Genomic DNA, 17,889 nt, shown 5'->3' with positions numbered 1-17,889 from the left:
TCATCTGGTCTCAAACAGGGTCATTGTGGTTCACTGTCACATTTGTTTTTCCCTAATTTTCTTATGTTTTACTATTTACCTCGACCTTATTTTGTTTTCAGTATTATTTTACAGCACAGCCATCACTTTAATGCATTATTTCCCTCTATTTTTTCACTCCCATCACTACCACTCATGGGGAACCTGAGACCACATGGAAGTTTTCAATCACCACTTCGCTGTGGTCTTTTGACTCATAACGTCATTGAAAGCATCCAAGTTTACAGTCTGTGGTCGTCATGGCCGACAGCATCAAACTCCACACACTGTCTTGTGAGCTGCAAAGTTGATTTCATTTACTCTATGGCCAAACAAAAGCTTCCCACGACCAGAGCAGAATGCAAACAGCACCCTGCTGCGGTTTTGTATGTTACAGTGAAAACTTGTGTGCCAGAAAAACCAGGCATTTTTGTTTTTTTTAACCAACGACAAGGGCCAAAACTGACCTTTGACATTAGGCAGAATAAAGTGGGAACCAGGTCTCTTCAGTTTACCTGTTTATCAGGATTTTTCATGATGACGGTCGAGCCACAGGTTTCCCAGGTCAGAGATGTAAAACCAGGCCTGGACTGCTGGCACTGAACTATCAGACTGTTTAATTAAAGCTGCAGGAAAAAAGCCTCCAGTCTATAATCTCAGGTTCTCTAATCTCCTCCCAGCGTGACAGCTTTCCAACATGGATGATTTATTAAATCTCTGCTTGGTGCCCAGCAACAGGCCACAATGAGAAATGATGTGGTAAGCATGGTGGGAAACCTTTTCCTAATATATTCACTGGTCAAAATTCCAGTTTGAATATTTTGGCAGGACAAGTGATAACTGCAGCGCTCTCATGACTCTCTCTGCAGAGACCTGAAGGAATTCTTATGAATTTTTCATTGACCTTATAGTCATACTGTACCATTGTTCTTTAAATGTTTTACCGCACTTCCTCCTTTTTTTATTTTTTTACAGCCTTTCATTTCCGTTGCTCTTTATATTCAAAGCTTTAATATGTAACTTACCCGCAATAAAATGTTTTTGAAAAGTAGGCCCATGTTATATGATTTGTTGAGTTGTGTACTGACATTATACCAAATGTTTCCAACATATTTTAAGCCCAGAGAAATCTGTAACTTTATTTGAAGTTACAGTAAGTAAGTGGCTTTATATCTCCAATGTGCATGTATCAGCATTAAGCCATAATAAATCAACTTTGAATCTAGTTTTAAGCCACATTTCTGCCACAAATCTGGATCGTAAGTTAAAAAGAAACAAACTTAGTAAACATTTTTCCTTGATTTGTGCAGCTCTTTGTTTAACATGTCTTTCTTTCTTTAAATGCCTTTTAATGTCATTGATTTCCTTTCATTCTCTGATCTTCCTTTCAATTCATATTCCATATACATCATTCCTTTTTGCCCTCAGTAAACTTTCTCCGTCCTTTATTTCCTCTCTTCTCTTCTCTTCTGTCTGTCCTCCGTGGTGTGATGGAGAGCTCAGATCACTCTGTCATTTGCGGGGCAGACAGCAGACAGATGAAAGCAGATCAATAGGAAATAAAACAGACAATAAAACTCAGATTTGTTCTTTTGATTCTTTCAGCTGTGGGATCAGAGGACAGGAAGGAAAGGGAAGGAAGGAGGAGGATATCATTTACGACTTTCTCCCTCCATCTGTCTGATTCAAGTTTTTTCTTCTTATATTAGATCTCTGTTGTTTTACATACATTTATTAATGTCTCTTTAGCTAAAAAAAATGATAATCTCAATCTCTTTCAGCTCTTCTCTCTTTGCTATAATCATCTCCTTTTTTGCATCAAAAGCTCTTGTAATGCAAAAACGAGAGGTATAAATATTTGTATTTCCGTGTCTTCCTCAATAAAACATATTTTTCCCATTAATCTGTTCTGCAACATGCTGTAAAAATAGAGAAGCATTGTGTTTCCATTCCTCTTTTCCATATTTTTTCATCTTTGTCACTGCACTTGTCTTCTTTTCTGGTTTTGTAGTTGTGTCTTAGTATTTCCATCTTTCTCTCCCATATTTCAGTTCTCTCCTCTTTAACTCCCTCATTCCATCTCCTCATCTTTCTACATTTCCACATTTATATTTGGTTTAACAAAAATGCTCATTCTTTTTATTTCTATGTCTGTCTAGAATTTGTTTCACTTTTATCTCTTCTATCTATCACTGTAGTTCACCCTCTGATCCCCTCCTCGACTGTCTCTCTCCCCTCCCACACCAACCACATTCATATGTTAATAATAAAGTCTCCTCCAGCTCCACCACATCTATGAGGAAATCCTCTGGCAGGTCATCTATGTCTGTCTGATAAAGAACAGCACAGATGCTTCATCCTCGCTCTTCTCGTCCTCCCTCTGTGATTGTTTTTACATGACTTTCAAACTACGGCTTATGCCGGGTCCAAAAATCTGGACTGACCCTTCTGGAACCGATGTGGATTCTGTGTTATCCCGCCCGCAACCGCTGCTGCATTTAATAAGCCCGAACCTGATTAAAATCTGGGGAGGATAAATAAAATGAAACCTGACCTGTTCAAGCCCAAGGGAATTGAGAGAAATCAGAGCCAGACTCAGCACGAACCCGGCTGGTGTTCAGGGCGGGGCTGATTTGGTTTGGGCTGACAACCAAAGCTCTATCACAGAACCGTTATCTGATCCTACTTATATCACGAGGTTTAACAGAGCCAAATCTGAAACAGGCTCACTTTAAACACACTGCTTAATGACCTAATGCTACCTGGAATTGAGAGGAGGGCCAATTTAAGTCCAAAGTAATGAAATGTGGCTGTCAATCGGTTGATTTCCATTGGCTCATCATTAAAAATTGTGATGCAAAGAAAAGTTTAATTAAAAGAAAAATCTGCACCAGACTCTGGGTCACTGATCAAATAACAATAAATAGTAATCAATCGTAAGTTTATTCAAAAATATATGAATAAAATACAGTAAATATCTGTATTTAAATATATATATATGTATTTAAATATATATATTTAAATACAGATATTTACTGTATTTTATACATATACACTCTTATATGACAGTAACTTTTGCTGCCAGACTTTCTTTTTTTTTTTTTTTACAATTTCTTTACTGTGAGAAAACAGAAAGTTGCCTTAATTTTACATTCAGCAATACAATGTGCATTACTTTGTATTTTAAATAGAATTCACTGCTATTTAACATTCAATATCATTAAGCAATTGAATATGACTGTAAAAAAACAAACTATAATGTCCCATTATATCAATTGAATTATTGTAATGAAAAATATTTGTAATAAAAGTTTTTTTTTCTTAATGTTGAAAAATGACAAAACCCCTGTAAAATTATAAAGTAAATTTCTGGAAAACAACATTTGTTTTCAGTGTGCACATGGAATATTATCACATTTGCAGTCATTTCAACAAACCTCATGGTAGTGAAATGAATGAATGCAGAAACCCTGATCTGCATGACTAGAAATCGGACTTGCAGCCTTTTTTTCAAGAAACTTGTACTACTTCAGACTGTCCTAAACAGAATATCTCCAGCTAACATCTGGGAACTGCCTCAGAAGGCTCTGCAGGTCTGCACACAGGTAGAGTCGGCTTTGCTCCTCATCAGGGGATCAAAAGACAAAATCGCCCGCCTCGCCCAACCCCATCACACCCACACAGAACATTGAGTGTCAGTCAGCTGAATGAAAGACAGCCATTCAGTGATAAGACAGACAGTCATATAAACAGACTGCCTGAGGGAAAACAAACCAGACCACCGACGCCCCCTCTGTGCTCCATTCAGCCTCGAGAGGGGTCTCGGTGTGTGTGAGCGAGCAAGAGAGAGAAACGATGGGTGTAAATGTGTGTGTACATGAGGCGAAACATCTCCTGGGGGAAGTCAGAATATGATTGAGAGAGAGCGAGAGAGAGGGAGGGAGGAAGTTTCTAGGCTCCTGTCGGTCCTTTAATCTGATACACAAACACACCGGGCACCTTAGAACCATTCACACCAGATACACACACTCACTCTCTCTACACGTACATGAACACACATTTGTTAATGTGCAAACACACCGCCAGTCAACTGTGATAAGAGTGCATGGATGCAGGGTTACACACACACACACACACACACACACACACACCTTAAGACATTCACACGTCTCACAACCTGTATCAGTACACTTTAGATTTAATTTTTTTTACCTTTATACCTTACTCCAGGGACATTGAAATGTTTCAGAATAAGCTGAACTTCTTGTGCATGAGGTACATCTGTGGTTGATTGTTAGCTCAACACAAACAACATGTCAAGAACAACCTAAAAATTTTTAAAAGTAACAAAATGATGGTTTGGATGAGGAAATATCTGCTCAAAGAGCGAGTAAACAGGACTGAGGACCTGACAAGAAATTTGGTACTTGACAGATTTTGTTACTTGGTGAGAGACACATTTCATGAAGCCAACCGGACTCTTTATCATCTTTCTGATCACGTGTTGTGTCATAATCATCACAGGAGAGAAACGTGTTCTGTCAGAAAATCGGTTTCGTACCATTCTGCTGCAAATGTTGATGTTCTCTCTCTCTTTAGGTCCCTTTGCTCAAAATTTATTTTTGCATGTCAGGTTTGAGTAGGTTCTCCATGAGTATATTTTGGTTATGGTCCAAATTCTTAGACCCATAAAAACCTCTAGTGCACATGCAAACACAGGAAAAAAAAACATGCAGACATAATCTGCTAAAATGCTCGCACTCAAGCAAATACACAAACACACAGTGCATGAACAAAGCCACTGATGTCTGCATGCATGCAAAGAACTGTACATCACAAATGTCGAAGACAAAATGAAATATGATTACACATATTAATAAACACACAGTCATGAATGAGAAAACATGGCTAAATGAAACATGAGTACACATACGCATAAATGTATACATACTTGAAATGCACACTTCCGCATGCACTCTTACATACACACACACACACAGGAGGATTGAGAGGCCTGACTGTTAATGGCGGTGGTCCTGCGCTCCACAGTGGGATCTGTGTTTAGCCATGTTTAGAGCTCCATTTGGGGCCAGATAAATCAAGCTGCTGTCTACCAGAAGCCTCCATTAGGGGCCCTGCGAGGCCCCTGGACGGCCTGTCAGTCACCCCGTCAGTCAGCGAGCCGCCCTCTTCCAGCGTTTGAACTCATAATTACAGGGAGACTCAGCTTTGCTCGGCCTGGATCAGCTCCCAAGCCCCCCGCCACATCCCAGACATCAGCGCTCGCTAGCACAGCGCTAATGCTAATACTAACAAACGACGGACGTTTCACCTCCAGAGGAAATGGTGCCGGGGAAAATATTTATGGAAACTGAAAAACCTCCCTCCTTTTGTTCTGTACCCTTTGGCCTCTCTTCATCCATTTCCATTAACTCCTTTTAGTTTTTATTTCTTTGAGTGACAGTCCTGGATTTCCCCCTTGAATTTGAGAAGTTAGTGAGTAAGTTAGCCATGGCGCAGTAGCGCAATAGCGCCAGGCTAACCTCTGGCTGCCACAGATTAATCAAACACCAGTTAGAGGGGAGAGTGTAAAACACAGGGGCCGCGATGACTGATGGCTTTTTAAGGAGTGATGGGGGAGGGAGATGGAGGAGAAACACACCTCCGACTAGGACACCAGACAGAAATACTTACAGAGTAGAGCTGAAAATTACCACCAATGACCAAACAAGCTGGTGAATTTTGTCCATAGATGGTTTGTCTTCTCTACCAGCCACTTTGACACGTAACAAACAATCATTCATGGGTCTCACTATATTCTGAAACTCATCAATCATATTCGGCCGGTCACACGGCTCAAACATTGGGTGTATTTTGGAATCCAGCCACTGTGGTCGGCAGATGAAAAAGTTTCCTGCGCTCACACGTACACACATATGCAGTCAGATGTGGCTCACTAGCTCTCAGGAATTCATGAATAAAATATAGGCTCATAAAGGCAGCATGAACAATGGAAATATTATCCTCCGCTGCATAAATGCACAGCCGACCACAGGGTATTCTCACAGGGAGCTCGCTCCTCTTATCTCTGACGGCTCGTCGGCGATGGCCGGCCGCTGCATGTGGAGACACACACCGCTAACGAGGGGGAAATCCCCCCCATCACCTAAGATTGATGCAGAAAATTTACCCAGCAGACATTCCTCTGGGCCGAAATGAAAGAGGTGCCTGGTTCACCAGCATTCCTGATTGGCCACACATTCCTTTGCCATTTCTAACAACAGTGTGATTGCTGGCATGGAGCCACTGCTTCATGAGGTAAACACCCCCCAAAAAACATCTATTTCATGAAGAGTCCTATAATGTTTCACCTGGCAAAGGGTTTGGACCAGGAACTCATCAATTAAAATGCCTCATACTGATTGGAAAAAAAGATTATGGTGGGAGAAGAAGGAACAATGTCCTATCTTCTTACATCAAGACCACTGAAGTGACTCTGAGCAAGGTGTTAGACATCCAACTTATAAAAATGGGAAAGGCAAAATGTTTTTATTTTTAACATCTCCTTGTCAAAAGAAAGAAAAGGCAAGCAAGTAAGAAACAAAACAGATAGGTTGGAACTGAAATAAATAAAAAGAGAAAAAAAATAAATACAGTGAAGACAGTTAAAAAGAGAAATGATTGGCGATAGATTAAAAGGTTGGAAAGGAAAAAAATCTTCTGGGAAAACCAGAAACCATGACTGAAAGAGTGAAAAAAAGTGATGGAAATCAAGAGAAGAAAATCTACAGAGACGGATGGAGGTAGAAAAAAAAGGCTCTGTAAATCATCAAATTAAAAGCATATTTGATTTTAGGCTTATCCAACTCCCCTGTCAACCTTATAAAGAACGAGTATTCTTATTAAATCCGTCCTGTTACAGACGGCAAACTGCTGAGCTGGCCCCGCTTCAGCAGCATGACTCCTAATACTGACATGAATTATTAATTTGACGCATTCATCACTCTTCCGACCAGCCGTCGATAGCCTCCATTATGGCGGGTGTGTATACATTACAGAGTGTATAGTGTGTCAGAAACTTCCCGCATGCGAGCCACTGGATGGCGGGAAGAGAGGAAGACGGAGAGAGAGAGAGACGGAGAGAAAAAAGGGGTGATGGACAGGAGTGACAGCAGAAAGCATTAGCATGAGGAGGCAGAGTCATGATATCAGAGCTAGATATAACAGAGTGAAAGAGCTGGAAGACAGTAGCATACTGACAGGTAATTCAAACTGCACGTCAGGACTCAAACACAAAGTTTGAAGAGGTTAAACAAAGTTTTACAGTGATTTATATGTATACTTCTTCCAAAATACTTCAGGTATGAGGGTAATCATTCATTTCCCATCATGATCTCAGCAGTTTATCTGTACATTCATCTGCAGGATTCAAGTCACAAGCATCCTTATCTCTTCTGTTACTATTGGTGCATCAGCCCTCTGGCTGGCTCCTATGTGGTAAGACCCGCCCTCTTTTTATTGACAACCAAATAAAAATAGCAAATGACAAACTGTGACTGTGACAGGAGTAAAACCTTTGGATACAATTTATAGTGAAATCAAATGAATCATTGTCATATAGAGAAGCAAAGTTCCTTCATTCTGGTGTCCCCCATGGGAAAAATATGTACAGCTGTCAAAAGTGAGAGACAAACAATTTTTTTAAAGTTTGAATTGTGCCATGGATTACACATATTATGTTTGTCAATTTACAGGATAACTTTGCAAGTCTAGAAAGTTAAATTCTGAATTTGATGCAGTCTGTCTTTATTTATTCTACACAGCATCCCAACTTTTTTGGAATCATGGTTGCATAGGAGCTGTATGCAGGTTCTTGCCGTGACTTACAGAAATGCAAGGTGGTCGGTGGGTAGATATTGGCTCCATTTAATACCAATAAGCTTTAGAAATGAGCATTTGTTTACGCACTTCAATATAGCAACTCCACTGTAGGATCTCAATATATGGTATAACCTCAACAGTGCAGCGTGCCTAAAAAAACATTGTAGATTAAGTATGATTGCAATAAGTGCATCTGATTAAACTGTTATGGCAGCAGACATTAAACAGAGAGAGGTTATTAACATTTAAGGCAGGCAAGTTAAGAAGTGGCTCCCTGATAGCTTGTAGCCAACCAAGTGAACGCTGTTTATTTGGTTTAGAATGATATTAAGAACTTCAACAAGCTCATTAATTCCCTCTCATTGAACTCTGAAAGTTAATGCGCATTAAAGTAATGTATTGTTAGAGCAGAGAGAGAGAGAGAGAGAGAGAGAGAGAGAGAGAGAGAGAGAGAGAGAGAGAGAGAGAGAGAGAGAGAGTGGCTCTGATCACAGAGAGCCAAACAGTGACGCACTGACAGTTTTAACAGCTAATGAAGAGATGATGTCACATGGCGTCGCTACACTAACGAGAAGCTAATGGACGGTGGAGCTGATGACCGCCAAGTTAGCCTCTAGAGTAAACAGCAGGGGCAAGGAACCATCACTTTGCCTCACACACACACACACACACACACACACACAAATACACACACACACTAAATGCAGTTCCACCCTCCCATACATCAAACTTAAACAAAGGGCGAGACAAAACCTTAACAGCTGCTTTGTTTCAAAATCTGTTTTACACTGACCTCAACTACAGCACATACACACACAGACACACACAAACACACACCCAAACAAGACAGCTAAAGGGACAGAGAGTGTCTGAATATGAGCATGCAGGTACAAGTGTGCCCTTAGTAACAGGTTGTATCGTTTAAACAAATTTGACTGTGTGTGTGTGTGTGTGTGTGTGTGTGTGTGTGTGTGTGTGTGTCCAACTGGGTGTGAGCTCACAGCTAATCACCCAAAGAGAGGAAGTCCATAAATCAGCAGAATCCAACTCTCACACTGTAAATCTACACTAACACATCATCGCTGTATGTGCATGCATGTATGTTTGTGTGTGATTGAGTTAATGAAAGACATCATAAGAGAGCGGGAGAGTGAGACGTATTCTCCAAGGTAAAATTTACCTCCAAGAATTTAAAAAATATATTTGTTTTCCTCTGATTATCCACATCTAGGTCCCAGTGGCAGCAGACTGAGTGAGGTCGGTTTGACCTGGGGCCAGTTGCACAAACTGAGTTTGAGACTAGTCTTGGCTATAAACTGGCCCCGGCCACCTTTCCCCCTGGCTAAACCCTGAGGTGAGAGCTGTGGTGTTACGGCAACAATCTGTTAGACCGTCAAGATGTCCCGTGCTGAAGATGTTGTTCTACTACATTTTAGCATCTTTCTGTTAGCAGAATAGTCAATTCTGACTTGACTGCAGCTTTCTTTATGTTTGCTAAAACTCATGTTTAAAGTTGTCTTCTTAAAACAAGTGAAATGTTTTAATTTTTAGGATAAAATCCATGTTATTACAGTGAACTTCCACTTAGAGGAATTGACAAAATTGTCAAAATAAAAGAAAACATATGAACCAAAATCTTGACAGTATAAATCTCTCTCTAGTAATATTAAAAGTTAGTCATGCTACATCAGACAAACTGTTTCCTCCAATCACCTCCATCCTTGTCTTGCTGTATCCTTACCCCTGAGAGCATCCCTGTCTATGCCAGTGTGTAGTATCTGTGTGTGTGTGTGTGTGTGTGTGTGTGTGTGTGTGTGTGTGTGTGTGTCTGACCTGGCTGTAAGTGGCGTCCAGCAGCGTGTCCAGGTTCTGCAGGGGTGCCGGGGTTTTGTCTTTGAATCGAGTCAGCAGGCGGCGCTGGATGGCTCTGAACTGGACAGCTCGCTCTGACAGCAGATCCTGGTACTGCTGAGCACTGACACGCAGCTACAACACACACACGCACACACAGACACACACACAGACACACACACAGACAGACACACACACACACATAGACACAGACACAGACACAGACACACACACACACACACACACACACACACAGGAAGACAAAGCGACTTGTAATTTGTGTGGAAATATTTGTTGAGGTCACAGGTCAACTGCAGCATCAGCTTCTGTGCAAACCTGGAAGTGGTGGTCTACAGACAGGAAGTACTCCTGCAGGGGGAGCGGGCCACTGAAGCTTTTCTTGAAATCTTTGACTCCCAGTTTGGAGAAATGCTGGTCGAATCTCTTCACCAACTCCTTCACCACCAACCACATGTCCTCAAAATGGTCGCTCTGAATTCGGTAACGCTCTGACAAACACACGGACAGACACATTTACACAGAGGCTTGGGATGGGTACAAGAAAATATCTATGAATAGAAACTAAATGCATATATGACACTTGAATAGAAAAGAGAAAAGTAAAATAAATAGTCAGTTTTAAAAGGTTGTGAAAGGTTTTTGATGATATCTAACAGTACTAAAATGTTGAAGAGATTCTAAGAATGAAAAAGTAGCTAAGGCTAGAACTGAGCTAGAACCATTATAAAATGTATAAAGGTTCAACAGCAGCGTTTTTTAGTCCAGTTTATATGGTTTGTTTTTCTCCTGAGGTTCATTTGGACAGGTGTTAATACAGTAATAACACTCAGTTGTGCACCAAACATCGAGGAGATGGTCTTGGTCCAGTCCCAAATAAACTCTGGAATGGTTTGTTTGTGGTGGGAACATGATCCGACCAACTACCAGGTGTATTCCACAACTTTAAGCTTAAATGGCTCAGGTGTGCTTTATCGTTTTTAAATAGTTTAAAATGTTAACAGTCATTGCACATGATTAATATTAACTCACTTTGCTCAGTCGTGTGAAGACAGGACAACTTCTTTGCGAAATGCGAAATATTCTAGTGTTTTTCAAGTTGTCTCCTGGGATTGCATCAGTATTTTGTTGGTATATTAATTACCACTATGAGTGAATGCCAACTCTGCTGTTACTCCTTGCAATTTTTCTCTTGCAGAAATATGCTCTACAGTCCAGAACACAGGGCTTTCTTCCTGTGTTGACCTTTTTTTACATTTACATCTGACCAATAAGCGGAGTGAGCATTCCCACATTGTTTTGTAAGGATGCATCTTGGTTCAGCTGGATTTTTCTCAGTGATGAAGAAACTGAACCAAAGGGGGAAGCCTAGATTAAGAACACATTCATCTTATTTCATATTTGTTGGTGTTTAACCTTGCAAAAACAACAGTTTGCTTTCCCACTTGCCATGCAAAAGAAGGGGAACATGCTTGTATTACAATTTTATTTATTAAAGAAAGTTGATTTAATGAAAAAAAGACTAATTTTATGCATCTTCTGTTTATCCGATGAATCACTGTATTAATAAAAAATTTGATAAAGTCCTACCAAAATGTCTCAAACAGGCAACAAAGTGTTTAGAAAGAGCAATATTGATGCCATTTGGGAATTACATATGGCAAAATGTTTAAAGCCCTGAATCAGGACTGTATTAAAGGGAGATGATTCACACATTTACATGTAAACCAGCGTCATGAAAATCCTGTTCAACTCACGGGAGGTCTTGGAGGCCAGCACGGTAACCTTGGCTCCTGACAGGAACTGGAAAGCCAAACTATTCCCATCCTTATCTTCAGATTTAGCTGAAAACTCTGCAGAGAGAGAAAGACAGACAGCAGCATGATGAGACAGATAGGAGAGCCTATCATGATACGAGACGCCAACAAAGGTGAACAAGATACAGTCACACTGTTCACAAAGACACACAACATAAGCAGGCCCGAGCTTACACAAATCCTTCTTTACACAAAAAGTGCACACGTTGGGTATGAACGGCGAGCGTGTGTTTAGACGTCAGAGCTGCTGATTGTAGCCGATTGTACCGAAGATAACTGGGAAACAGAACAGAGATTCCCAGGGCTAAAACTCTCTCTCTCTCTCACACACACACACACACCAATCACAAATAAATAAACATGCATAAACACAGTCGTATAAATACACAACCGCACACACACACAGATATAACAGTTGATTACGCATATAAATGTACACATGCACGGTTACATATTTCTCTCATTCCCAAGCTTTCCGTTCAGGCTCAGGTCATTCGTCTCGTGAAACGCCCTCCGGTGGCTGTCTCAGATGAACTAAACAGGCATTTATTGTATTACATTGTTTCATTTCTCATATTATCTGACTAATTTTGAAAATTGACTGCCGTAATATAGTGCCTTCAACCAAAACACACACACCATGGGTCAGTTTAAGTGTGCTTAGAAAATACTTTTTTGGAGCAAAAATTCTTCCCAACAGCAAGAATTGAACCTGTGTCATCTGCAAAATCCCATTACAAAAGAGAAGAAGCAATTGAGTACATTTTGGTGTAGGAGTACAATGTTTAATGACATTAAATATTTGCCTTTCCTGTTTCCAATACCTCCCTAAAATATTAGTAAATGACGTGTGTTTCTCTTTTACTGCATTGCTATATTACAATGCTTTGTTAAAGACTCAGCTTTCACTCTGCCATTTAGACAAAAACTGCAGTAAACTGTAAACAGAGATGTTATGGTAATCCAGCTAACACCTCCAATCACACTTAACCTGCAGTTCCACCCCTCATCATCCTCATGCAGCAATAAAAATGGATTAGAGGTGTGTTTTTTTTGCCTATTAGTCTACAAAACGAGTCTCCACTGCCAAAGTTTCAATGTGTTTTGATTTATAGAATTGAAAGATTTAAACGCAGAGCCTTGGTGGTTTTGGAAATGATGTACAATGTGTATGTTTTTGTGTGTTTATGCGTGTTTATGTATGCATGTTTAACCTGGGAAGATCGAGTTGAGGTCGACTGGTGGCTGGTTGGTGTCCACTGTGATCTTGAACTTGGTGGTTTTGGCTGGAGAGGAAGGAACACACACCAACGCCAGAGGAAGACTGAACGTGGACTGGAGAACCCTGGGAACTCCTGAGGAAAAGAAAAATATAGATCAAAACTGAACAAAAAAATGTTATGCTGCATTTACCCCCCATGTTCTCCGGTTGAATCGGTCATGGTTAAATGTGTTTTGACAGTTTTTCAATACGTTGAATAATTTTAACCAACAGAAGTTGTAAAGTTGCAAAATCCAGGTGTATATATATTTAGTTCTAAGTTGCAAAATCTGTGTATATATATTTTGTCCTAGGGAATAACCTCTACTGATACGACAAATGCAACAATAACTACTACTATTACTCTCCAACCTGCCTCCTTGGCTAAATCTTTTCCTGAAAAACAACTTTAAACTCACAGCCCACTTCCCCTGCAAGTCTCTGCCCATCTCCGCAAAACTCCCCTACAGCGAATCAAACGAGGTCGGCACATCGCTTTTCAGGCTCTCTCCAAACAGAAGTCAGGTTAGCATTTGTTAACACAGTCAACAGTGCATGATATTCAGATTACATGAGTATCTGAGAGCTACGAGGCCGAGAGACTCAACATCAACACCGGGTTCGGAGGGGCGTTCGTCAAAGAGCCGAAAAGGAAGTTTTGTGAGAAGTAGGGGGAAATTTTGAGAAGAAGAAAAAATAGGGGAGGATGAGAGTTAAGGCCAACTATAACTATGTCCTGAGCTTAAGCAGTGCTGAGCTTGGCAGAAATCTACACTTAGCTAGAATAACAGAGCGAGGGAAAGGGGTGAGGGAGGAAAACAGTTGTTAAGAAGAGATGGAGCGAGGGAACCAGGGGAGAGGAGGTGAACTAACGACAGGAGAGGGAGAAAACCTGAGGCGAGTGGAAATAAACCAGCGTGAGAGACGAGCTGAGAGAGAAATAATATGGGAAACGACAGCCATGGTGGGACGCTTTAATTATGGAATGTTCCAGGTTATTACAGATAGTAATAATTACCTGCAACTACTGTGCACCTTTTCATTCCTGACATGCAATTATTACGTGATTATGTGAATAATTCAATTTGGTTTGAATACATGAACTGAGACGGAGAGAGAAGAAGGGAAGAAGTGAAGCCAAGGAAAACAGCAAAAAACATGAGGAAAAGCAAGGAAAATTGATGGAGTTTTAGTGAGGGAGAAGGACTGCGGTCCATTTTTCTCTCTCTTTTCTCGCTTAATTTCTCATTGACCCTTCATCCTGGGTGACTGAAAAGGTCAGCAACAAATCACATCCAACAAACACAACATAGAGGGTTAAATCCACATGTTGTCAGAGTGAATATGTAATAAGTTTACTCAATATAAAAAACGGTTCTCTATGCTGAGTGATAATGATACTTAATTGTTTGATGGCTGGGTTTGATTCATTTTTTAAAATATATTTTTCAATATCCAATATAACTCAGAAGTCTTCAGGGTCAAACTCCCCCACCAGCTTGTGTACACATTGGTTTGTTTGTTTACTACTTTACATTTCTGATGGACATTTTTTTCAAGCCACACCACAGTGTTTATAAAGCAACGTACAAAAAAAAGTATCTGACAATAATCGGGGCAGACATGATGTACACTGTGATAGATTATTGACTCAAACTGGGTTTTAAGTCTCTCCAAGTTAAATTTCATAACACACTGGCATGACTGAAGCCAATGGCTGCCTGAGAAGAAGGAAAAACATTTATGTATTTATTTATTTTAAACAGCGTGGTGTGTTTTGGAAAGTGCTCAACATGAAGCTAAAGTATATATGATATGTAGGGATTGGATAAATAGGCAAAACATGCATGCTGAACTGCAGAATCATATTTACCCACGTACTGATGGGAAACACAAACAAGCAGAGTGAGTGACACTGAAACTTCACCTGCTCAAACCTCCATTTTTAGTTAGAATGAGGCACTTATTTCACTAATGTAACTTCGCATGGCCGATTAAGACTCTGAGATTTAAAGAGGTTTGAAAATGTGATGTTTTCAGCACACACACTGGTTGTCCACTTGTTACCAGTGTGTTGAATCAGGCTGCTGTGATGATTTTAACATAAACTCTTAAAATTATTTTACTCACTGTGTTTTTGTATTCACTGCAATATATAAAAATATCCTGCAGTCCCGCAGCTCTATGGAATCAGCACAATCATGGATAAATGGGAACAACTCAAACATGTCTTTTGTGCAGAATTATAGTTACAATGATATATATAAAATTTAAAAAAGGTAAAATGCACATCTAATTTATCTGAAAAATAATTACAAAAATGAAAAATTGGAATAAAATGGAATTTATATATACATAACACTTTTCTAAGTGCCCACAAGTGTCATGAAAATTGAAAAAAAAGTGGGTCTCCACATGCTATACATATACAACTATTTACATTTTTCCAGCGTCTCCTGTCCTCTCCTCTCTGCTCTGTGTAAGCAGCCTCCAGTTCTGTCAAAACATTTGCCTTAGCAGAATCACCCATGGCTTCACAGTGTAGCTGAAGAGTAGAATTTAATGTTTTAAACAGGATCTGTGTAGTGCAAAGATTTATTTTTGACGCTTTAAATGACACATGTAGAATAAAGTGATTTTGACAGAAATATGCATTTTTAAGCTTCATTTTTGGTTACTTTTTCTAATGGAAACTGTGAATAGACTTCGAATTCGGACTATAATACTTGTTTTTACACTTTCTTTCGACAATAAACTGTATTTTTGGCAATTTCTAAAAGAAAAACATATTTTTCAATGCCGCTGGCAGGATGGTGGTGAGAAAACAAGAAACAAGAACTCCATTTCACTGGTGATGATGATGGGTGGGAGGAAGAGAGGGAGAGACAGCTCATAAAAGCAGTGTAATAAAAACTGGGAGGGGAAGATAACGGAGAGAAAATGGAGATGGCGATAAACGAGATTAAAACAGATGACAAGGTAACGGAGAGAAGAAGAAGAGATAGAAGAAGGGAAGGGATAGAGGGATAGAAGGATGAAATGGAGGAAGAGGAAAGGAGTGGAGGTCATGAAAGGTTGGAAAAGGCCAGGGGAAACATGTTTCCATCTCAAATTCAGCATCACCATTCACTAGTCAACACTGTGTGTGTGTTTGGTTGTAAATCTCGTCTTGTTCCACTCCACCTCTGTACATTCCCAGACTGTCGTCACCAGGTTACACCCTCAGTGTAGAGATTTACCTGCACGATTAATGTTGAACCAGTGTGTGTGTGTGTGTGTGTGTGTGTGTGTGTGTTTTATTAGAATTTCACAAGCAAACTTTTAAAAGGCATCATTTCCAACACATCTGTGAGACGGTTTAGAGTCTCCAGACATCTGTATTATGTTGAATATATAATTACAGCAAGAAATGGAAGTCATAAGTCAACCTGTTCGCACTGGATCAGCAAACAGAACCAAACCCCTGCTGGACTGACCCAAAACCTGATATGAACCCACAAACCACATCTGCCTTAAACTGTTTAGCCCTTTTTGATTTGAACATTATTAACATACATTTTTCTTTGCTGTATTGTATTACTAATAGTCGCTAAAACTGACCCTGGGGGAGAACTGAACATTGTATCAAGGAAAGGCAGAAGGCGGCAAATACATTGAACTTTAACTACACTTAAACTGGGAGCAGTGGCTTCGAATTTCTGTTTCTAAAGGAAGCCAAGGGACTGAGCAGGTGAATAAACACACTTTAAGAAGGTTTAGATTTAAAATAATTCAAAAACTTCTTACAAGAAGGAAAGAAAAACTACAAATAAAAAATAAGAAGCCTATGATGACGGAAAATGGAACACAACTGCAAATAGTGGTGTTTAAACCTTGAGGTGTGTTCCATTATGACATGAGAGGGAAATTATTTTATTGTGGCGAACTGCACAATGCAGAATTAATTGTGTTTTTGCCCCGCAAGTTTGTGATTGTGTGAGTGTTCAGACTGAAAATGGAGACTACCATCTTGTGGTTGTTCGCCTCCGCCAACCGAAAAAGTTGCAATTCACATCCATGTCTGTCCAGACTATGTTGTGAAGACTTTGAAATAATTTAAAAAGGCCTAACCTGACCATGGTCACAATCTATGCATCTGTTGGTGAGTCACATATTGAAGAATAGCTAGAAAACATTATGATGTCACAGTGAAGTTGACTTTTGATCTTTTGGATATAAAATGTCATCGCTTTGATATTTTTTCCTATTAAAAATTTGTCTGAATTTGAATGACCATATGAATTCTTGCGTTATGGCCGAAAATAGGTTGTGAGGTCACGGTTACCTTGACCTTTGACCACCCAAAGGTAATCTGTTCATCCTTGAGTCCAAGTGGACATTTGTGTCAAAATGGGGTTAATAAGATAATATGTTCATGCGGATGGGGCGCATGTAGGTCACATTGACCGCCACCTTTGATCACCAAAATCGAAACATTTCCTCCTTGAGTCCAAGTGGATAAATGTGCCAAATTTGAAGTATTTAAAATGTCTTTAAAAAGTGTTGCTGAGACATTGAAATACACAGGAATGAGCTGGTTTGATGGACCATTGGCAAAAAACCTAAAAACGCAACTTCTCCGGCCATGGCTGTCTCCAACATGGTGGCATAAAAACTACAAGAGGCTTCACTTTGTGTGTAGATGTTGAAATGAAATAGGATCCAGGAAGGCCAGTTAGACTAACACATGCATGAGTTAATGGAATCCAAAGCTTATCAGACAGCAAAGCACTGCCCCCGCTGTAATTTTCTCTCATCTGTGACTCATTTTATGTTTTCTGATCAGTGTGAACAGCCACAGGCCTCGTGGAGACACGTTGTTACAATTTCCAACTGACTCAAACGTATTCCGTATCTGCTAAAGTCACATCCTGAGTCACGTCACCGACACGGGAGCTGAATTTAAATGCCGGATAGCAATTTGTCAGCGTTGCCACGGCAAAAAATAAACGTTGCATCATCTGCCTGCGTCAAATGTCACAGTTTTAGTCGGGTTTGATGACA

The 17,889-nt window shown here is 40.0% G+C and overlaps 1 protein-coding gene across 1 annotated transcript in view; it reads right to left on the bottom strand.

The window, feature by feature from the left end:
* bbs9 (Bardet-Biedl syndrome 9) overlaps window positions 1-17,889 on the bottom strand; it is a 110,883-nt gene that overhangs the window by 37,280 nt on the left and 55,714 nt on the right. Inside the window, exons 15-18 of the mRNA XM_059338322.1 lie at window positions 12,800-12,940; window positions 11,526-11,621; window positions 10,087-10,259; window positions 9,733-9,885 (exon numbers count right to left, since the gene is read on the bottom strand). Of these exons, the coding sequence (XP_059194305.1) occupies window positions 9,733-9,885; window positions 10,087-10,259; window positions 11,526-11,621; window positions 12,800-12,940 (563 nt within the window). The remainder of the gene's footprint in view (window positions 1-9,732; window positions 9,886-10,086; window positions 10,260-11,525; window positions 11,622-12,799; window positions 12,941-17,889) is intronic.

The sequence above is a fragment of the Centropristis striata genome, chromosome 8 (genome assembly GCF_030273125.1).
Source record: "Centropristis striata isolate RG_2023a ecotype Rhode Island chromosome 8, C.striata_1.0, whole genome shotgun sequence".
Lineage (NCBI taxonomy): Eukaryota > Metazoa > Chordata > Actinopteri > Perciformes > Serranidae > Centropristis > Centropristis striata.
Note: the sequence above shows the minus strand (reverse complement) of the source record. Positions and strands in the feature narration are given on the sequence as shown.